General features: G+C 38.2%; 1 protein-coding gene across 2 annotated transcripts in view; it reads left to right on the forward strand.

Annotated features, from left to right (window-relative positions):
- Positions 1 to 7,556: 7,556 nt before the first annotated feature.
- RAD51B (RAD51 paralog B) overlaps positions 7,557 to 23,006 on the forward strand; it is a 414,448-nt gene continuing 398,998 nt past the window's right edge. Inside the window, exons 1-7 of one of the 2 annotated variants that reach the window (XM_032227719.1) lie at positions 7,557 to 7,723; positions 10,700 to 10,814; positions 10,919 to 11,032; positions 13,552 to 13,668; positions 18,953 to 19,089; positions 20,780 to 20,899; positions 21,712 to 21,895. In XM_032227719.1, the coding sequence (XP_032083610.1) occupies positions 10,731 to 10,814; positions 10,919 to 11,032; positions 13,552 to 13,668; positions 18,953 to 19,089; positions 20,780 to 20,899; positions 21,712 to 21,895 (756 nt within the window). In that variant the 5' untranslated portion in view covers positions 7,557 to 7,723; positions 10,700 to 10,730. Of the gene's footprint in view, positions 7,724 to 10,699; positions 10,815 to 10,918; positions 11,033 to 13,551; positions 13,669 to 18,952; positions 19,090 to 20,779; positions 20,900 to 21,711; positions 21,896 to 23,006 lie in introns of those variants that run through there. The other variant, XM_032227727.1, reaches the window with a different exon arrangement.

Below are 23,006 nucleotides of genomic sequence, written 5' to 3' on the forward strand. Positions count from 1 at the left end.
CATAAAGATTAATTATCAGAGGAATAATCAGTAGAAAGGCGATCCAAAATAAAACACTGCATCAACTGTAGACAGAGATTAAATTATATTTATGATAACATATAAGGACTCAAGTGTAAATATGAAAAATCTGTTCTACATCGACAAATTACATCACATTCAATACATATTATTTATTGTGGCATATAGACTTTGGCTATGTGATATAGTGGAAGACAGAAGAATAAACTAAGCACATTCTGCTTGACCAAACTCATTCATACCAGTGGTGGGTTTCAAAATTTTTTAGAACCTCTTCTATAGGTGTGGCCTGCTTTGTGGGAGTGGCTTGCCAGCCATGTGACTGGGTGGGCATGGCCAACTTGTAAAATGTGGTGAAACTCACTTAACAACGCTCTTGCTTAGCAACCAAAATGTTGGCTCAGGAACTCTGGCATTTGAAGCACGCAAGTCTTAAAGCTGTTGAGTTACAAGGCCCTTGCACCCCTAACCCTTTAGAAACTCCCCCCCCCGGGGTTTTCAAACTTGACAGCTTTAAGACTTGTGGACTTAAAGTGCGGGCGGGCGGAGGGAGGGAGCTGGAACCGGTTCTAAACGGCACTGTAGATTTGTGGAACCTCTTCTATAGAAGATGTTAGAACTGGCAGGAACCACCCCTGATTCATACTAAAGATTTGTTGGCAAAAAGATGCTGGCATTACTCCAAGGAGTAAAAACAAAATTAAATAGAATTTTGTCTACTTTTTAAAAATTGAGATTCTGATATTCAGGATTTTTGTTTGAATTTAAATAAATGCAGTGACAATGGTATGTGTGTGAAGACATTCTTCAGAACATGAGTCCATGAAGTTTGTGATGTTCTGACCAAAGTTTGGTTCAGTAAATCTAAGTCATGAAGAGCAGAACAAGACAGAGAATTCTAGACCTGGCAATGACATTAACAAGTTTGTAAAAACTTCCTGGGAAATCCATTGAAGAAAACTCAAGTCTTGGCATGAAGATGTTTGACAAGACAGTGGACATCCAGAAAAATAAAGTTAAAACCAAATTAATGCTGAATGCAAACAAAACATTAGTTCTTAAATGATCAATACCTATAATCACTGCTATCTGAATACTTGGTCATTGGAATGCTATACCATAGCATATTCATTTATTTAAATAGCACTGTCTATGTAGATGGATCTTTTTAAAAAGAAGGCTTGTCATCAGTGGTGGGTTGGCAATTCTTTTACTATTGGTTCGGGCACGCTCCCGTGCCGCTTGTGTGTGCGACGCTTCTGTGCATGCACAGAATGGAGTGTTCTGTGCATTCACAGAAGTGTCCGGGCAGGTGGGCAGAGCCCCTCGCCACTGCTACTACAGGTTCGCCTGATCCGGGCCGAACTGGGAGCAACCCACCACTGCTTGTCATGCTCTATCATAAAGTGGTTAAAAGTAACAAGGGAAAGGAAGTGGAGGTCATTTTGTTCATTGTTTTTCTGCTCATCACACCTTTCAAAAACTACTTTTCTGGGAAAAGGGCAGGGAAGGTAATCAAAATGAGCAAGAGGTTGGAACAACTCCAAGCTGTTATATAAACATTAAACAATGATGAATAAAGAAGTTCTACAATGGAGGTATATAAAGTTATGTAAGCTATGGAGAAAATCAATAGGGAAGCATTTTCCCCTTCCTCTTTCCAGTAGAACAGAGATCATTCACACAACCTGAACAATGAAGGAGTCAAGCTAGATAAATGCAAAACATTTAGACAGCACAGAGATCAATTGTGGAATTTTACAAAGAGCAGATTTCATACAGAGGACTCCAGAAAGATGAACCGATATATTAATGGGAAATTCAAGGATTTCATTTGTAGGGCCAAAAGAACCAGGTTGACCACCAGACAGTGACAAAGAATTAAGAGTTCTCAGAATTTCTCTAGTTCTTTTTAACCTTTATCTTTTAAAACTTTATTAAGCTTAAAAAATAGAATTAGAATTATTGACAAGATAATTACTCTATGTATTATTATACCTAAACGAATAAACTAAATAGCTTTATAACTTTACACATTGAGGGAATCACAGGAGGAAGTGATTTTGGCTATTTAGGAAACAGAATATTGGATAAGATGGGCCATCGCAACTCTTATGTGATTAGCAGAATAAGAGTTGGAAGGGACTTTGGAGGTCTTCTACTCCAACTCTCTGCTCAAGGGTGGCTGATGAGGGAGATACTTTTTTATCTTATGAATGAAGACCCTCTGATATCTTGTAAGTAGTTTTCAACCTGTTTGAGCTCACAATTTCGGCTGTGACTGCGACGGTCATAAAGCAGGTCACTATGTGAGCAGATATGATTTTACAACTTTTGCAGCAATTAAGCAAATGTGGCAGTGGTTAAGTGAATGTGGTGGCCATTAAGTGAATGCCATGGTTGTTAAAGGGACATCATGGTTGTTAAACAAACCCATTGGGTGGGTTTTTTTTGCCAGAACAGGAACTAAAATCTGGTTTCTGGCAAAACATTGTAAATTGTAGTCATGTGACTTATTGGTCATAAGTATAGGCTCATTGCCAAGTGCCCAAAATGTGGTCCTGTGACCGCTGGGAAAACAGGCAGACATCAGAACTTTGAATCTGGGTTGTAAGTTCCATTTTGGGGTTCCATCATCATAAATTCAAATGGTCAGTAAGTCACTAATCATAAGTCGAGGACAACTTGACTGCCCTAAATGTGCTTCTTAGGATAAGGGGATGAAAGCAGTGTTGGCCTGGGTTCTTCTTTCACTTGCCATCTGCTGAGTAGAGCACGTACTTTCTGTCAAGGGCACCTCCAGTAGTTTGTTCCTTCGTGGAGATAAATGCCATGCTTACAATTTATTGGTACTGTTGCAAGGCCAGCAAAAATCCCATTTTCTTGCAGCGGTAGGATTCTAAAACTGCTTGTTCCCTGTCATGCAATTTTTTTTGCAAAGGTACTTACAGGTAAATAAAGATCCACGTCTAGACCTGAAGGAAGCAAGTGTAATTAACTTGTGTTTTAAAAGTGGCCGGATTATAAATAAATATGTATAAATAAATAATAGATTGAAATGTAGCTTGATTCATTGGGTCATTATGAAACAAATGCAGGCTAATGGATTGCATTTATTTTAGTTTTCCTATTTCCAATATGTGTGACTATTTTTCTGCCAAGAAAAGGCATCCAAAACGATGCAAAGCATAATAAACGAAAACGCAGGACAATGTACCTTGAAAAGAAATCCATAAAACAGTACAGAAATAATACTGAAAAACCTAGGGTAGCTGGAAAAACCAATAGTCAGCAAATGCAGAGGACAGAGTAGGTAATCCTGGATCGATTTTGGATAAAAACAGATGGGGAAAATGCTTTCCTGTGGCTTTGTGTAGATATTAAACAAACCAGGGGCCAAGATAAAAGCTGTGGGCTAAATCTTGTATTACCCAACACCAGTCCTCCATCCTAAAGTGGGGGGTCCCAGGCAGACTTTAAAAGTGGACCATATCCTAAGTGTTATGACATGAATTGTTGAACCTGAGTCATCTTTGTGCAAGTGGTGTCATAGTTTGCATATTGACCTGAGATTATAAAAGATACCTGCTGCACTTAATTTGCTTCTTCAGTGACAATGTTGAATAATTGAATATGTATGGCTAAATCTGTTCATAAGGATAGCATCTCCTCAAGTAGAAGATGAATGTCACTTGCTTATAGAGGTGACTCTACTGAAAGTGTCTGGTCCAAAGTGGTATTCATTTTATTAGTCCTCATCCAAACTACTCCAGATTTCAAGCACTGATTTAGTAATCTCAACATCCCACCATTATGCAAATTTCCTAGGTGTCTTACTAAGCCAGTCTTGGTCCCAAACTAAAATAAACAAACACCAAGATTTACCAGCACACTAAAGATATGATGATGATGAAAATACATCATCTCCAATTTATGGCAATTGAGCCCAAAATTTCTGCTTTAAAGTACATTTGCTAAGTGAGCATTGCCCTAGTTTATGACTTTTCTTGCCACAGTTGTTAAGTGAATCACTGTAGTTGAGATGTTAGCTACCCAGTTGTTAAATGAACCTAGGTTCTCCTTGATTTTGCTTGTGGGAAGGTCGCAAAAGCTGATCACATGACCTTGGGACACAGCAACTGTTATAAATATGAACCAGTTGCCAAGCATCTGAATTTTGATCACGTGATCATGGGAATGTTGGAAAGGTCGTAACTGTGAAAAACGGTCATATGTCACATTTTTCAGTGCCATTGTAACTTTGAACTGTCACTAAATGAACTGTTGTAAACAAAGGACTACCTGTATGCAATTACTCTCTAATCTTCACCTCAATGGAATACACTTAGGCAACAATCAGGCTCACCCTGCCCTACCCTTAGTAGAAGAGCCCACCAGAGTTGGATCATTCAGTTATGTGCACCCAAAAGCCCAATAGATGAAAAAATAATTTTGGTGACATCTGTACCACAGATAACTTCCACTTTATTATCTGACTAGTTGCTTGAATTGCATATTCTGCTTTCTTTGTAAGGAAAAATGCTCATTTCTATAGTAGTAGTGGCATTTGGTCCAGTGGGTTGATCCTAGGAAGATGTTTGTTCTGGACTGTATAAAAACTGAGATGTTTCTAGCTCCATTTTAGATTAACAACCCAGCTTCACTGGTGTCTCGTGTTAAAGGACTCAGTAACAAATGACAGGGAAAAATTTTCCTTGAATCTGGGAAACTGCTACCATTCAAACTGGACAAAACTAGCTTAGATATATCAAGAAATTTGACCTGGTAAAAACAGGCCTTATAAATAAATAAATCATACAAACACTCCTAATGTTTTCTGCATATAATAATCTAATAATAATAATAATTAGTATTTGTTATACAGTAATTAATACACTCTGATGGTAAGGAATTCTACTCCCCCTCCCCACCTTAAAAGAACTCTGTTCCAACTGTCAATTGCCCCACATTCTGTTATCTCAGTTGAAACTGGCAGATGTTCCACTTCTTCATTCTGGGGTCTGGGGCTCCTTACAGTACTAAACATTGGTACTCACCAAAATGTCTACGCCTTCCACCTATAGAACTGCTTCTAGACTCAAGGTTGTGGGAGCAATATTCTCTTATGTGTTTCAATCGCCAATCAGCCAACTGATTGTGAACTGTATTTCTCCTGCATAGCCTGATCACATAGCTTCATTGAAAACAGTGGTGGATGGCAGGCAGTATGCCTTGGTACGGGCATACTGAAGCCTGCCCGGAGCACCGGATACCGTTCCAGTATGGTGCTCCGGAGGGCCCACCTGCTCGCCTGAGCTCCTTACTGGTCTTTTAAGTCTGAGCAGCTGGAGCATCGCAGAGGCTCGCGGAGGTCCATGTGAACGCTGCCAGGCTACCCACCACTGATTGCAAAGCATGGGTCTATTTATATAATTAGTTCACAGGTTTACATGTCATTGTGGAAGAGAGATTTAGGACTAACTAGACAACCCATGATCCTCTGGGTCATTGTTACAGAGGTATTTCCTTGCCTAAACAGAGAAACAGAATGACCAAGGACAAAGACGCAATGGAAGCAGGAATGATTTCCAACTTCCTTCCAGTTTGAATGTAGCTGGTGATCCTGGGGCAGTCAAAGGAGATACTAGTCCTCTGGACTTCTGGAGGGCTAAAGTGGTACCTGTCTGTCAAACTGTCTGATAGCTCCGAAGAAACCACAAGTTTGCCAAATTTAAATTCCCAGGAGTCATGGGTCCTGGATTTTGGACACCTTCTTTAAATTATCCCATTTTAGATACCTTGGTTCAAAAATTGTTGTCCTACGTTGCACTGTTTCACCCAGTTAAAGGTTATAGTCATGACAGTTTAGTAGTATATAGGTAGAAAGCAGCAAAGAGCTCAATTTTATTTTTGTTTGAATGACCCTTCATTCTATGTGGTGTTTGAGAGAAAGCCATACTACATGCATTCCAAAATGGTCAATCACAAATACTGGAAAGAATAAACAGTTCATTATTAAACCAATTTAGTTAGTAATTTGGTATATATATGTTTTTCTTACAGAGTATGTGATGGCACCTTTCTGATCTTTGTTCATTGGTGGAATCAATTGTTTCATGAATTTTAATATACTATTAAGCTATCATAGTTTATCTATGTGCTACTGCCCTCTGCTGGCCATATTTCATAGCACTTCAGGTTAGATTTTTTTTAGGTTTATTAATTTATCAAAATATAAAATACATAAATAAAAGTGAAAATAAGGGTAAAATAAGGAAGGGAAAAGGGAAGATAGAAAAAGTATAGGGGTGAAAGAAAAAAAAGTGTTGATTTCCAACTCCTTTGGTGCACTAGAGTAAGGTAATAACATAAAATCTCAATTTCTCTTAAAACAACAAATTATTTAATCAGCAAAACCCAAAATCAAAGCTTTCATTTTTATACCACCTCAAGCACAAAGTCCAAAGTCCAAAATTGTGTTCTTTTCTTTAATCGAAGCAATCAATTTAGCCATCACTAACTCCATCAACTTCTGCAGCCATTCATTCATTGTGGAAATCGCAATCTTCTCCCATTTTTGCACGTACTAACATGCTTAATTTGCTTACTGGAGTTGAATACACTGCACGTTAAACTTAACCAAACCTTAAACTAACCAGGGAGGCTGCCTTTATTCAACTATGTTAATCCATAACAACCCCCACACCTAATTTAAATGAACAGTTGACTTTAGAGTAGAGTAGAGTAGAATAGAATAGAATAGAATAGAATAGAGCTGGAAGGAACTTTGGAGGTCTTCCAGTTCAGCCCCCTGCTCAAGCTTAAATATACTATTTGAGGTAAGTGGCTGTCTAGTCTCTTCTTTAAAAGCTCCGGTGATAAGAGCACCCATGATTTCTGAAGGCAAGCTATTCCACTGGTTAATTGACCTCGCTGTTAGAAAGTTTCTCCTTAATTCCAGGTTGCTTCTCTCTTTGGTTAGTTTCCAACCATTGTTTCTTGTTCTGCCTTCTGGTGCTTTGTAGAATAATTTTGCGGCAGCCTCTCAAATACTGGAATACTGTTATGTCTTCCCTAATTCTTTTTTTCTTTAGACTAACTAGCCAAACCCAAATCCTGCAGCCGTTCTTCATGTTTTATTCTCCAGGCCTTTGGTAATCTTAGTTGCTCTTCTCTGAATTTTTTCCAAGGCCTCAACATCTTAATGTGTGAACATGGTATTTCTAGTTTAGTTTTCATCCTAAATGGCAATAAAATGATCTCTGCATTATTTTCGTATGAACTCTCATTTGTAACATAACTACAGCAAAAGTAAACGTTCTCTTTCCACACACACACACACACACACAATCTCTCTCTCTCTCTCTCTCTCACACACACACACACACACACACACATTTCTATACACAAACACACACATATCATCTACCCACACATTTTTATAATAAAGAACATCACGTGCAGAAACAAACTGTATTTAAGGTACTTTCTCCTTTCCTAAAGATCCAGAAAACACTTTTAAGACGAGTCTTAAACTTTTAAGACGAGTCTTCCACCAAAACCGAACTATAATTCCCAGAATCCCTTTCATCGCGGAAGACTTGTTGTGATGAAGAGCTAGTGTCGGAGGCCAATCATAACTCGAGTTGCACTTTCGTGGAAGTTTCCTGGAGAGAAGTGGGAAGCTTTGAAAAGAGTCCAGGTTAGGATGGGTGATTTGGTTTGGTTTGGGGTTGGGCGGGGTAAGGCGTTCTCCCGACGGGGGCATAATTAATATTATTATTTTTCTGCAGCGGAGGGAGACCGCTCTTTTGTCCCGCCATGATTGAGACAGGAAAACCCGCGCGCTTTAAGGTCTAGGTTGCTATTTGGTGCTGGACTTTTATTTCAGGTCGTTTGTGCAAACATGGATGCATCGTGGTCTCGCGGAGTCTGCGGGGCGGGCGTGGGGTAGCTGCCTCTCCGGGCTGCATATACCCAGCCCCTGAATGCTTCTCGGTGCCCCTCGGTGTTGGACTACCCTGCCACTCTTGCTGTTTAGCGCTTGGATCATGGGTCTTCCTCCTTGCTTCTCTGCTTTTGCTCAGACCTATTTCTATCCTGGTGAAAGTTAAGCGCTTCCAAAACACGGAGAGAGTTGCTGCGCAGCCCCAGGAACGATCTCCCAGTGACAATCTTGTGCAATTGCTGTGTCACTTGATCACAGGCCGTGGTCTGTCCCGCAGAAGTCTGCTTTTACTAGGGGAAAAAATTAGCTTAATGACAACAAGAACTTTAAGGGAGTGGGGTTGGGGGTGGAATGTGAGTGGGAAGAAGAGTTGATGGAGCTGAATATAGTTAGGCGTTGAAGAAAATTGAAGTAATTCAATGATAGTGCTTAATAAGAGATTCAAGAAGGATAAAGGATATAATTTTTCCAATAGAATATCATTAAACTGGAAAGTTCTGCAATATTTGGTTGGTCATGAACTTGAATGGTTAGATGGGAGCATGAAGATCCATATTCCATAACAATAAACAATATGTGGCTTTACATATTGGGACAATGTACCCCTGAATATCAATTGCTTGAGAATATATGCAGGATAGTAATATTAACTATTATTTTGAGTTCATCAAGGGATGGAGATGCATCAGATGTTCTGGTTTTTTTCCTGTGAGTCTTTCAATTCATGTGTTGGCTGATGATGGAGATAATTCTTTTTTTAAAAAAAAATTAAGTTTTTTTTAATTTTTTTTTTTTACAATTTTCTTCTGTACAACATTTCTGTATTGGTATACATCCATTGTATATGCATTTCTGATGATCTCATCTCTTCCAAATTGGCTTCTAAAATAAAGCCAGGCTGTCAAACTCACGTCCCATGTCATGCGCTGGCCACTCCTGGTTTAGGGAAGGGGGAAAAAGTCCCAATATGTCATGTGATGTCACCATGATGACATGATTTTGACACCCCTGAAATAAAGGGATGAAAAGTGCTGATATTTTTTCATCATCATCTGGGTAAAATTTGCATTTTCTCTCAAATGAAGAGTGAAAAAAATGACCAGAGAATTAATTTTACTATTTTTAGACCCAGAAAAAAAACATCTCATTTTGCAACAGGCTATATTCCAAAACCATTTTGCTCCCTTTCACTTTTTCTTCTCAGAGTAATTTTTGTAAAAAAAAATAATTTTGCTTTCAGGAGAAGAGATTAAAGAAAGATATATCACGATTTGAAGGAAGCAGATATCACTTGTAAGAGTCTGGCTTCAGTTATTCCCCAAAAGATTAAATAAAGAATTGAGATGTAGTTTAGATGGATGGGTTATTATGAAACAAATGCCCTCTAATGGCTTGAATGAATTTTCCTACCTCTAGTACGTGTAACTGCTTTTCTGCCAAGGAAAAGCATCCAAAATGTTGCAGAGCATAATTAAAATATAGTACAATGCACTTTAAAAGTAGAGACATAAAATCAGATAAGTAATACTAGAAAGTAAGGCAGCAGGAAAAAGGAAGATTGAAAATTTCCTAAAGTCAAAAGAATTATAGGTAGATAAATTGATCCTAGCTGCAGTCTCCAAATGTATAATAACACTTGGGTAATTACAACAAATCAAAGGGACGTGAGGGCTTAGTGGCTAAGATGCTGAGCTTGTCGATCAGAAAGGCTGGCAGTTTGGTGGTTCAAGTCTCTAGCCGTGTAACGGAGTGAGCTCCTATTACTTGTCCCAGCTTCTGCCAACCTTGCAGTTTGAAAGCATGTCAAAATGCAAGTAGAAAAAATAGGAATCACCTTTGGTGGGAAGGTAACAGCATTCCATGCACCTTTGATGTTTAGTCATGCCGGCCACACGACCATGGAGACGTCTGGACAGCGCTGGCTCTTTGGCTTTGAAACGGAGATGCGCACCACTCCCTAGAGTTGGGAACGAGTCGGGAATGAGATGAGTACTTCCCCCTAAAGTCGGGAATGACTAGCACATATGCTTGTTTGGTGCAACCTAAATTATGGTGACATTCGTTTTGAAACAGTGTAATCTGAATAGCTCAGTGGCTAAGATGCTGAGCTTATCAATCAGAAAGGTTGGCAGGTCAGGGGTTCAAATCCCTAGTGCCACGTAATGGAGTGAGCTCCCGTTACTTGTCCCAGCTTCTGCCAACCTAGCGGTTTGAAAGCATGTAAAAATGCAAGTAGAAAAATAGGGATCATTTTGGTGGGAAGGTAACAGCATTCCATGCGCCTTCGGTGTTTAGTATGCCAACCACATGACCACAGAGACATCTTCGGACAGCACTGGCTCTTCAGCTTTGAAATGGAGATGAGCACTGCCCCCTAGAGTCGGGAACAACAAGTAGCACATATGTCCAAGTGGAACCTTTACCTTTAATCTGAAGAATCCTGAAGTGAAGGCAGTCTAGTAGAATGTGCTAACTACAAGGGGAAAAAAAGACACTTGTCTTTGCTTGCACTCTGAATAATGCAAACTGAGGAAGAATAAAAAATCTTAAAAGGGATATTAGGAGAAAGTCATGGTAGAAAGAGCAGGAACTGTTACTGAACAACAAGTTGAATACATTGAGCTGAATATATGTTTGTTCAGCACACATGTTATTTAATACTATGCAAAATGAGTTTATTCTTAACTGTAGATTCTGAATTAATATTATTTCTTTGTCAATTGATTATAGAATTAACTTTCTGGCCAATAATTATGTGAACATGGCAAATAAAAAGCTAAGAAGAGCAGGTTTACCTCACGATCTTTGTGAGAGACTAAGTCGACATCAGATTACTACTTGCCGGGTAAGAAAAGTTCTTTTATGAAGAAAAATATATAATAAATGTGACAGTACTTGAAGCGTGTGGCTTTGAGCATATGTAAAGCATGTACTTAATGCTTGTTGCAGGACTTCTTATGTCTTTCCTTCCTGGAATTAATGAAAATGACTGGACAGAGCTATTGGAATGTCCAGAAACTTTTTCGGACTGTCAGCCAATCCTGTGCTCCCAAAATGCAAACGGTAGGTATGCTTTCATAAATCAGGATAGGACCCCCCTCCCCCAAGTTCTAACTTTAATCTTCATATCCTTCTATTATTCCACCAGCTGACTAATCTCTCTCCAAGTTGCCTTGATCTTATCCCTTAACCTTATTTTCTGGAGGGGTGGGTTATGTACTGCTGTTCTTGATTGTGTAACCATGCATCTCCAGGATTACAGCAGCTGTAACATAGACCAGTTGTTTGGTTTGAATGCTAATGGCATCTTCTAGCATACTATCTAATGCAGGGATGCCAAACTCGTGGCCTAAATGCGGGCTAAATGCGTCAAGTTCTGGCTCTGCCCCTGCCTGGTTTAGTGAAGGGGGAAAAAGTCCCAATATGTCACATGACACCGCTGTGACGATGCGAGTTTGACATCCCTGGTACTTCTCTATTGAGCATGGTAACCCATTTTGAGAATCAACTGTAGCTAGTTTATAGATGATCTTATGTCCAATATCAGCAGCTGTGCTGTGTAATGGAGAGTAATGATGTTTCAGCTTCAGGTGTTGGCTGCACAGCCAATTGTTGTTCAATGTCGTCTTAAGTTCTTGAGTCTGGGATGTAATGTGTAGTTGGTCTATTGCTGTGAGAGCAGCTTCTGCTTTACGATGTTGAAGTGTTGAGTAACTAGCTGGTTCTCTGTTAGTGTGGATGCAGATTGTCTGTCCATCCAAAGTTCATACATACCCCCATACCATTAAGACATCTGTTGTAGGAACATCCTATCAATTCCAGGTTCTCTTATCTTATCCATGTATGGTTTGTTCAGTTTTGAGATCCAGTAATTGTGGTAAGAATGGAGATATAAGATACTAAAAGCAGGTTCTAGGTAAATTAGCAGAAATTTCTTACTCAGAACCAAATTCTCTACTATGTGAAAGAATAGCTCTCGTTCAAAAGGAAGCAACTTAGTTTCTACAGTGCAAAGATAAATCCTTCTCACCAATCTTAGAATTCTTTGAATGTTATCAAGTACCTGGCTTAGGTGACCTGCTGAATATCATTGATTTTGATTTGAAGTAAGTCCATTGTCATAACTTCAAACAATCCTATTATAGTTTGAGATTAGATATGCTTTTGAGTTTGCTGGCTGCTTAAAGAATGGACTGCTGTTTAAACAGAATGACCAGCTCTTACAATATAGGGATATGGTTCTATATTTAAGTTATAACTGATTTTGTGATAGCATTCAAGTCCTCTGGCAAATATTAAATCATTTATGATGGCTAAAATTGAGTTTAGCCAATTCAATAGTCCAATAGTCCAATTGTTAATCCAATTAAAAATAAGTAGATTTCAGTGCATATGCATATATAAAGTGAATGAAGTTAGAATTACTAAATGGATGGCACAAACGAAGATTGAATGGGTTGGCAGGAAGAAGGGGACTGGGGAAAAATTGATTGTAAAGAACTGATGAGATTCTGAAAAAGGAAGAACTATAGGTTTAAAATAGAGAAAGCAAGGCATGAAGAAGTGGGAGCGTATGGCAGAAATGTGCAAGTATAGAAATACAATGAATGGCATTGTGAAACAGATTGAGCTACTTTTTCATTTCTGTTTCTTGTGTCTTTAATTTCTTAGGCGTAATATTTCTTTCTGTTTCTCCACATTTTGCATAAAAGAGCTTACCTTAAATGGAATAATGTGCATTTATGTCTATCTGTGTCTGCATGTGTATATTCATGTCATGTCATATCATATGTCACAAAGAAGTCCAAAAGTATCACTGCAAATTAGTCGAATAGGGATTAAAATGGCAAATTCCCCTTAGCCTAAACTAGTGTACAGTGATAGTGATGGGGCCAATGAAATACCTACTACACAGACACAGTGATTATTCTGAAATAGCAATGACAGGCAAGGAAACAATTTTAGGTAGATAGTGAAATATGTAGTTGCTATAAATCTGATTCACCCACTTTTAAGTGGAAGCATTTCAAATAACCCCAATCTCTTGGGGAAAAGCAAACTATTACAAAATCCCAAACTTCCCCCTATCTTTCACTTATTTAAATTCATGGATAAATTCCTTTATAAAACTCATAGTAGTTCTTCATAGGGACTTCAATAAAACTTTCAGAGAATCCAGACTTTAGAGCCAATCAGTTTTCCTGGACAGGGTTATCATTGAGTGGACTTCCAAGCTATTTTTAACCACAAGGGTAATATTTTCTTCTGCAGATGTATCATGCAAATTAAACTTTTTTACTCTCCAAAGAAGGAAAAGACATACTTACATGTCATGGTAATATTAAAGTTGAAGTTTGCACTATACAAATACTTTAGCCTTTATATTATCTTCAGAAAACCTGTGGTCAGAAAACTTGTGAAAATCGTAATGAAGGCAAGAAAATAAATTAAAAACCTACCAGGAATTTTCTTTTATATTTTGGTAAGCAAAACACAGCAGTTGTACTTTTGAAAGAAAGTTATATGAAGCAGTTTTCTTAACAATTATATATAGCATCTTTTAAAATGATTCCTTGTTTTAGGCTTATGAAATGAAAATGAAAAGAACGAACAATCCTTCAACAGCATTCTTGGCAACGACTCTAGAAGAGCTGGATAAAATATTGCATGGTGGAATTGCCTGTGGCAATCTTACAGAGGTAAAAGGTGGACATTTAGCTACACTTACTTGTATCTGTTTATTTAACATATTTTCAGTGAATATTCATTTATGCTGTTAACATATGAGGCATGAAGGTCATTCCCACATATCATTATACAATCTCAAAGTGCTCTAGATAGTGTACAGCATCAGCCTTAAACAACACATAGAATAATAAATACTTGATTTTTTTAAAAGTATCAAAACCAAAACATAACCAGAAAAAAAGCAAAGGCAAGCCCCAAATAAAATGCTAGATAGGTGCCACAGTCAACATGGACAAAAGCAGATTGAAATAAAACAATTTTAAGATGTTTCTGGAACTGTGGCAAGGTGAGAGAATTGAATGTATTTCCTGGGGAGAGTGTTCCATAAATGTGGGGGTTGTTAAAAAAAGAAGGCCTATTGCCCCCCCTCCCCCTGCTCACAGATTTCATGAAGGGAGGGATCTTTAAGCTCTTTGACCATAAGACACCAGCAGATTCAGTGTTGCCTGATGTCCCCTGCTACTCCACCATTTAGAACTTTAGAGATAATAATCAGCATGTTGAATTGGATGTGAAAGTCTACTAATAATCACTGCAATGGCTTTATATTAAATATGTCAGGTATTGGCAGTACCATGCCAATAATCATGCCATTGCGTGTTTTAAAAATCATTTGTGGCTTTTGAGCTGTCTCCAAAGATAGCCCAAGATAGAGGGCACTGCAATAGTCCAGTCAAGTGGTCATTAGGTTTGGGCCCTGTTGCACCTGGTTGGTTTAAAACTGGTGAATCGTTTTGTTTTGTTTTGTTTCGTTTTATTGAGCTTGTATGCAGCCCACTCTCGAAGGACTCCGGGCGGCTTACAATAAAACAAGGGAAGGGGATAATACACAAGACAACATATTAAAATATACAACAGTCACAATTTCCGAGGGGCTGGATATTTCGAAAGCCCCCCGGCCTGCTGGAGCAGCCAGGACTTAACGGCTTTGCGGAAGGCCGGGAGGGTAGTAAGGGTCCGGATCTCCACGGGGAGATCGTTCCAGAGGGCTGGAGCTGCAACAGAGAAGGCTCTCCCCCGGGAAGTTGCCAGCCGACACTGGCTGGCAGATGGGATCCGGAGAAGGCCTAACCTGTGTGATCTAATCGGTCTATGGGAGGTAATCGGCATCATCTGAAGGTAGACATAACCTCCTCAGCTATAACTTCTGTCTCCTGTTTGAGCAGGAGCTATGGATTCAGGAGCACTCCCAAACTGTGAAACACCTATGTGGGGTAACACAACCACATGCACAGTAACTACGACCAGGTTGTGTTTTGTCTCATTCAGGTCTTTATACCCTCATCAGTTGTGGTTATTTTCTGCTTTAGTTACCTTATTTAAAACATAGGTTTTTTTATTCCATACTTTTATGGCTTCACTTAAAGAACTGAAAAAAAATTGCTATTCATTTTTCTGACTGAGTTGTGGTTGGAAAGTTGAGATTTGGATACTTTTTCCCTATTGCCAGTTCTTATCCTGGTCCTCTGAGAGTTAGAAAAATGTTCTGGCACTAATTCCCCAGCATTTTTTAAAAAAAAACCTTTTAAACAAGGAATTGAATCATATCTTTTTGTGATTATTCATTGCTTGTCTTGAAAATAATGACCCATTACATGAAAAGTGGCATTCTTTTTATAAAGGAAAAGTTAAATGTTGTTACTTTAGGGAGGAATTTTGTACCTAACTTCAGATTAAAAATAGAACAAGATATCTTCAGTGAATTCTCAGCCATGATGGGATGACATTTTCAACATTTTTCTCTCTTTTTGTATTCATTCCATCAGTTTCTAAATGAAAGAATATGCTCAGTCAGATTTTTGTGGGAGAGAGTTAAGACATGCTCAAATTGAAATCAATAAGATTCTAAAAGTTAACATTATAGTTTCTGCCAAAATGTAAGATGATACAAATACTGGTTTTGAAAATAATACAGAAATAAGTTTTTATTTTCATTGATGATAAAACAAGATGCATATGGTATGCAACGTTTGTGAATATGTGCCAATAAGTGCCAATTGGGCATGCGTCATCCTGCAGGTTGTTAATGGATTAAGTTAAAACCCCACCTTTTCCCATGTTTAGCTTGCTCCCTTCCTTCCTTTCTTTGTTAATTTTAACTCCGTTTTAATGTTAATATTTATTGTTTTAATATTTAATGCTTATTGATTGTAAGCCATCTAGAGTCCCCACCAGGTGAGGTGGTCATTATATTAATCAAATCAAATAAAACAAATAAATTTGATAAAGAGCTTTAAAGTTTAGATTGGAAAGATTTTCACCCTATAATGAAAGCAAGCAAGCAAACAAAACATGGTTTAATTACTCTTGAAAGAAGAAAAAATATGCTTATGAGAAATCTTATGTTTATGTTCCCGTCAATAGTCTGTGGGAGTTCCCAAGTTGAGCAATCAATCATTGGATTGATTTTGATGGCTGTGATAGAGTAAGGACAGGCAGACACGGTGGGCTGGGATTGTGTGGTGAAGCTGTTTTGTTTTGTACATTTGATTATATACTTCATCAAGAGGAACGTTTCTGATAACAATTCTGTTGTTTCTGGCAAGGCTACATTCTTAAGTTAAAGTTAAAGAAAACATCCCAAATGAGCTAAGCAGCTATTCCAAGCAATATATGTTTTTATTTCATAATCATGTTGTTCTGAGTTGTTTTTTTTTTTTAAAAAAAAACCTTTAAACCTCCCCCTTTAGTACTTTGGGGGAAAACAAGAAACCAAAAGCCCATGGGAAATGAGGAAATAACGTTTATTGAATTTTCAACCTCCAAAACTTAACCATCGCAGTTGGAAATGTTATATTTTTCCATACGTTACTAGTGTTGCAATTATTCACTGTATTGGACTTAAGACTTGAACCATGAACTAAGCATACAGGATCTTAACCTGTGTTGTAAGTAGTAATTATTGTAGGGAAAAGAGAGGAAAAGATATCTGAAAGTAAGAATAGCAAAGTGTAAATAGAATTTAGATGGTAAAAATATCCTGATAATTGCATTCATCTAGTTACAAATTTGAAACTGAATCGAAACATTCAGAAATCTGCTAAAGTTGCTCCATCAATATAGTACTTAACCACAGTGTAGCTTTCTGAAAGTTTCTTCTGGAGAATCTGTGTTCACTTCCAAGTGAGAAGAAAGACACTGGAAACATGGAGACTGCTTGTAAAGATGATTTAATGGTAGACAGGATCAAATGGTTTGAGGTCCTGGGCAAAAAAGGGAAGAGATGCTGAGAGTGCCTGGGTTTTATGCCTTCTCTGGGCTTTTGAATTTGAGCTTGTATTCTGATTGTCAGTCTCCCATGGGGCCATGTAGGGGTAACTTTGTAGGTGGTCTGTGTCCCAGGCTTGGTTGAGCCTTGCTGGGTGATGATGTAATGAAGGGGTTTTGAACAATTCCTTCTGTGGCTCTACCTGAAGGTGGTAGATCTTTGTTATCTTCCCTATTTCCCTGAAAACAAGACATCCCTGAATAATAGGTTGTTCTGCCCCCCTCTCGTCCTACACCAAAGTACGCTAAGACAAAGATACTGCAAGGATTTATTAACACAGACAGGACCTTGGCAGCAAGCCAGCACAGTCCAGGCTTGGCAGCAAGCCAGCACAGTCCAAGCCTTGGTAGCAATCCAGCACAGACAATACGGTGGCAGCAATCCAGCACAGACTAACCTTGGCAGCAATCCAGCCTGCCAGGCTACCCACGAAAGTTCTCCAATGTTAGTGAATACGTTGACTCCTGCAAAAGGGCGTGTGCACAATCATTCATTTTATAGTCTTGAGAGGAGCCTAATTACCACCAGCTGAATGCAGTTATCTCCTGTAACTGCGCAACTGTTCCTTACGCCTATTAGCTCTTTGGTGCCGGGCATCCAGGAACAACTCCCTTGGCTCCTCCCCACTTCTCCAATGCATGACGTCTGGCTCACACTCCCTTGTCTCCTCCCCACTGGTCCAAGGCTCAGGTGCCTCCTGGTGGCCAACCAGCCTCTCTGCGCCCTGCTCAGAGTCGGAACCCTGTCCAGGGTCCTCCACATCCTCCAGAGCCGACTCATAGGGCCCCTTGCTGTCGGAGTCTGGTGGCAGTTCCAACGGCTCCTGCTGGTCCACAACGATAAGTTCTCCTCAAAAATATTGCAACACAGCAGCAGCCATGAGGTGACCACGCTCACTGCCTCCTGCGTCTCAAAAATAATAAGACCTTCCCAAAAATAAGGCCAAGTGCTTATTTCCGGGGGCGGTGTTCAATAGAAAATAAGACCCTGTCTTATTTTCAGGGAAACATGGTAGAATAGACTGGTCTTAATGGCCCATTGACAAAGGTGGGGAGCTGAGTTTCTGCCTCTCTTTTAGGCGAAATATTCTGCCCTTTTAATGTTTCCTACAATATTTTATTTTTCTAGGAGAGGGGTGGATGCTAACTTCCTACACTCCCTTGTCATGATATATGGCTCAGACGTAGATATGAAAGAGACAGCCTACCCAATCCAGACCAGGAATCTTGAGGTGTGGGGAGGAGATATGAGAGGAAACAGTCACTTTTTGAGCTCCCCTTCTTTGAAATCCTCCCCGCCCCCCGAATCATAGCCTTACAAAGGCAAGTAAAAGTTGGTGTTTTTGAAAGGTTTGGGGGATTGAAATTATAGACACCATAACAGTTCTATTTTGTATATATGTTACATATTAATTTTGTTATTATAGTCCCAAGTTATGCAAAATTTGGTGGAAATGTATTACTAGAATTTGGTTTGTTACAAGGAATATATGTGGGTCAACAGAAGTAAAACTAGCTGTGTCTATGAATGTACTTTTGCTTGTTTTATTATATATTATATTATAAGGGTTGGATAGGTCAGAAGAACCCTAAAAGGTATAATGAATGGTGTTACTATAAACTAGATTTGACTGTTTCCTTATCTTTTCTTATATCATGCCTTTAAATTATTTGGTATAGCATTACTATATTTTATTTGAAAGAAATGATGGGTGTTTTAAACATATATGTTTTGAAAAATAAACATATATGTTTTTAAAAATAACGTATTTGGACATTGCATTGTATCCTCAAAATCCATTATCTCAAAATCTACTACTTTTGCTATGTTTTAAATCAACCTGAAATATGGTATTGTGAAATACATGGTAATACTGAAGTATAATGATGTGGTGTTTAAAATTAAAAACAGTAACTGCAGGTTTACAGAAAGATTATAATGCTGTTTGTGCCTATTTCTGTTATTAGATAACGGGTCCATCAGGTTGTGGCAAAACTCAGTTCTGTATTATGATGAGCTTGCTGGCCACAATGCCCACTAAAACTGGAGGATTGGATGGGGCAGTTATTTACATTGATACAGAGTCTGCATTTACTGCTGAAAGGTAATACAAAAAAGTATTTACAGCTTTAGAAGACGTGTTTCATTACATATATAGTGCACGTGCATCCTGGAATTAGTTCATGTGCCATAGTGTTGTTTTGAAGGTGACGAAAGATCTAAGTCAAATTCCAGTATTGTCTTCTCTTCCCTCTGCCCAATTTCATATTTTTCCACCTCCAAACATAGAGACCAGATTTTGTATAGTCCAACACTCCTTTGCAAAAATAGCCAGCTGTATTTTTTTTTTTTGGAACTTACCACCCACCGGCATTAAAGGAAACATTGCTTTTCTAATGCTAACAATTCAGTGAAATTCCCACCAGAGTGCAGTCCTGATCCAGTTGAATTTAATAATGAATCCACTATGAGCATCTACAAATATTTGTTTCCAATCCTCTTAAGGAAAATGTCACCAGATTACTGATAATCTAGTGTGAATGCACTGACAATTGGGAATGCATTTGAGTATATTTGTTGAAAGAGAAGAAATACTTATTTTTTTTTTTAATCATTTATGTAATTTAGTTTGGGGCTGAAAATTCCTTCCGAAATAATTGTTAAGATTGTCATTAAATGCTGCTCCTATGTGTTTCTTCCACTTGGCCTTTCTGTGATGATACATAAGTGTTCCATTGCACACCTTCAAAGAGGTTAAGCCTCGGAATACTTTCAAAAATTCGAGAGTTTGCACATTTTCAGAGTGGTTGTTTGTAGGGAGTCAAAATTACTCCACAAAGTGCCCACCTGTCTGCTATTTTTTCTTGTAATTTAAGACTGAGATGCACAGATGTGATCAAACAACTTTTCTGCTTATAGAGACCTTTCAAGTTATGCTTGACTCCTGATGATATGATGGACATGTCCATATTGTCTTGTTTGCCACAATACAGGAGTGATATGCCATGCCCTCTTCAGGGATATGTTTTTGACATTCCAGAGTGTACTGTAACTTACATTAGTATGAGCACTATAGTCTCCCACTGAATTACTGCATTAACCAACTCCATCCTCACTTAACTTTTGGAGACCAGCCAAAATCAGCTGAGTTTTCATCTATGATGGATGGAGTAAGGGCTACAATCTACAATCTCTGAAGAAAATGGGGATCATGCTTCTACAAGAAGCAAATCTTTTGTATTTCTCAATCTTGAAAGAATTTGGGAAGTTGGTAGATAGTCCCTCCTTGAATGACTGTGAAACCTCTTATATGTGAAAAACGAAGAACTGGCAGCAGAAGACATCAGTGCATCAAGTGTACCACATAATAGGGAATCTCTTGGTAGTTATCTCTGCTTTTAGTGTTAGGGGTAGTTCTGTTCCTCTGTCAGTGATCTAGCAGGTCTGGTCTTCCTGAGTGATTAGTGATCTAGTTCCCGCAAGCTAGTTGATTAGGTGGATAATTGGAGAAATGAGAGGATATTTACAGCTATCTGCTCTTTGTTATTCATCTGTATTTATTGCTATTCTTGAGAATCAGAATATGCTGCTTAGTATGAATTTCACAAAAATTTGGGGTGGGATGTATTTAAAGATATATGTTGAAAAATATGAGAAAGAATCAAATATATACATTGTTAGTTTGTGTTTACTTTTCATTGAAATTTTCTGCATAGATAGCTTTTTTTCATATTCAATAATTCTAAAAATCAATGGTTATCCTTTCTCAATAATTTTCTTTCGGTCCCAAACAGACTTGTTGAAATAGCACAACATCGATTCCCAGATTATTTTGCTACAGAAGAAAAGCTGATTGCAATGACAAACAAGGTTCTTGTCTATCAGGAGCTAACCTGTGATAGCGTACTAAAAAGGTAAGCAATCTCTCTCTTGAGGGCAGCACAGTACAATATAGAATATGAAAGCAAATGAATATCTGAGCCCTTTTATCTTTACCTGTTGGATATGCAGAAGTGGTGGATTGTTTATTTAAATTGGAGGCCTTGGGTACATATAGCAATAGCAATAGTACTATTGCTATAGCATTTACTACTAAGTACTAAACAATAGTACTTAGACTTATAAACCACTTCACAGTGCTTTTACAGCCCTGAGTATTGCCCCCAACAATCTGGCTCCTCATTTTACCCACCTCGGAAGGATGGAAGGCTGAGTCAATCTTGAGCCTGGGGAGATTCAATCTGCCAAATTGCAGGCAGCTGGCAGTCAGCAGAAATAGCCTGCAGTACTGCATTCTAACCACTGCACTACCGTGGCATATGAATGTATATACATGCATTAATATGCAGTGGTGGTGCTTAATATACTGATGTGAAGAAAATTAGATTGTTTCAAAGAAACAAAGTATCAGTGCACACTTATGAAGTTTATAGAATTATCATGCTATACAGTGTTACTTGATTCAAAAAATATTATACCAACATATCTATTTGTTTTTGAGCAACAACTTAACGTTAACTTCAAGGATGCCATTTCAATTTCCATTTCCTAGCCTAATTTAGATTTAGGATTTCCTGAAAATCTCTCTTTCAGTTACTGATCAGGTTCAGCCTTGCTTCAGCCTTTCAAAATCAATCAAGATCCATTTGCAGCTAGAATCTAGAAAGATATGTAGATATTTATACCAAATTCTACAATTGCTATTTGGATTATTCTTTTCCCCCAGAATTAAATCTTTGGAAGAAGAAATAATTTCTAAGAATGTTAAACTAATAATAGTTGACTCAGTTGCTTCAGTAGTCAGAAAAGAATTTGATACAAAGCGTCAAGGTAACCTGAAAGAACGAAGCAATTTATTGACTAAAGAGGCTTCAATATTGAAATACTTGGCTGAAGAGTTTTCAATACCAGTAAGTTTTTTTTAATCTCTTTTTCATATGTGAAGTATTTTAAAGCCTTTTGTATTTTCAATGATTTAGAATGTCTGAAAACTTACTTGAAATACTGTAATATAGATGTAAAAAAATTGTTTGGCAAGAAGACTGATAGGTTTTTCTCATGTAAGAAGAAAGAATAATGTTTGTTGTGGTTTTCTGATCACAACATGAACAATTAATATTATCTTTTGCAGATTTATATTAGCATCTCATTAGCATTCCTTAAGATTAGTCATTTGCTGATGAATCAAACCTTCTTGTAGAAATAAATTGATGGATTATATTCTGAAGCATACGTATCTGAGATTAGATTGTTCCACCATGGGGATGTTTGTAACAATCTGGATCACATCTTTCTAAATGTTATTAATGAAAAGTGAGAACTGCCAGCATTTTGGTAAACTAAACTGAGAAGTCCCAAAGGCGCTTTTTCAAGAGGCAATTGGACTTTCTGATTTTTCTTTGAAGATGTTTTGCTTCTCATCCAAGATGCTTCTTCAGAAAGTCCAGAGAGGCGGGGCCTGACGTCGCTACAACACGACATGCAATCTTGGGGCTCCAGGATTGCTGTTGAATCTCTGTTGCTGGACGGTTCTTTTTGGACCTAAACCATCCCGAAGAGATGGTGATAGAGAAGGGCATGTCCTGCTGATCTCAGGACATCGCAAAGACCCGGATTGATCCAGGAGAAAGCTCTTTTTGCCAGCTACAAGAGCCATTTTAAGCTGCATAAGGTTGGGACAGACCCCTGAACGGAAGCTGTGCAGGAGAGTGTGTGTCGGAATTGGTGAGATAAACTTTACTATTTACTACGAGGGAATATCCAAAAGACTTAAGTAAATTAAAATTGAAGGCAGAAGAGAGCAAGCGGTGGATTAAGCCTCTATTAAAATTAGAGTGTTATCTTTCTTTTTTTAACTCCATTTTTTTGGGATGGAATTCTTACAAATGCCTCTTACTTTTTAAATTGGACTGGTTTCTTTTTTCCTTCTTCCTCTATTTTTCCTCACCTTTTTGTATCTGTGGAGCAAGAATCTCTTCCTTTTTGTAATGTTCGGGTGGTTTTTACCTTTTAAGCATTTTT

Source organism: Thamnophis elegans, chromosome 1, assembly GCF_009769535.1.
Source record: "Thamnophis elegans isolate rThaEle1 chromosome 1, rThaEle1.pri, whole genome shotgun sequence".
Lineage (NCBI taxonomy): Eukaryota > Metazoa > Chordata > Lepidosauria > Squamata > Colubridae > Thamnophis > Thamnophis elegans.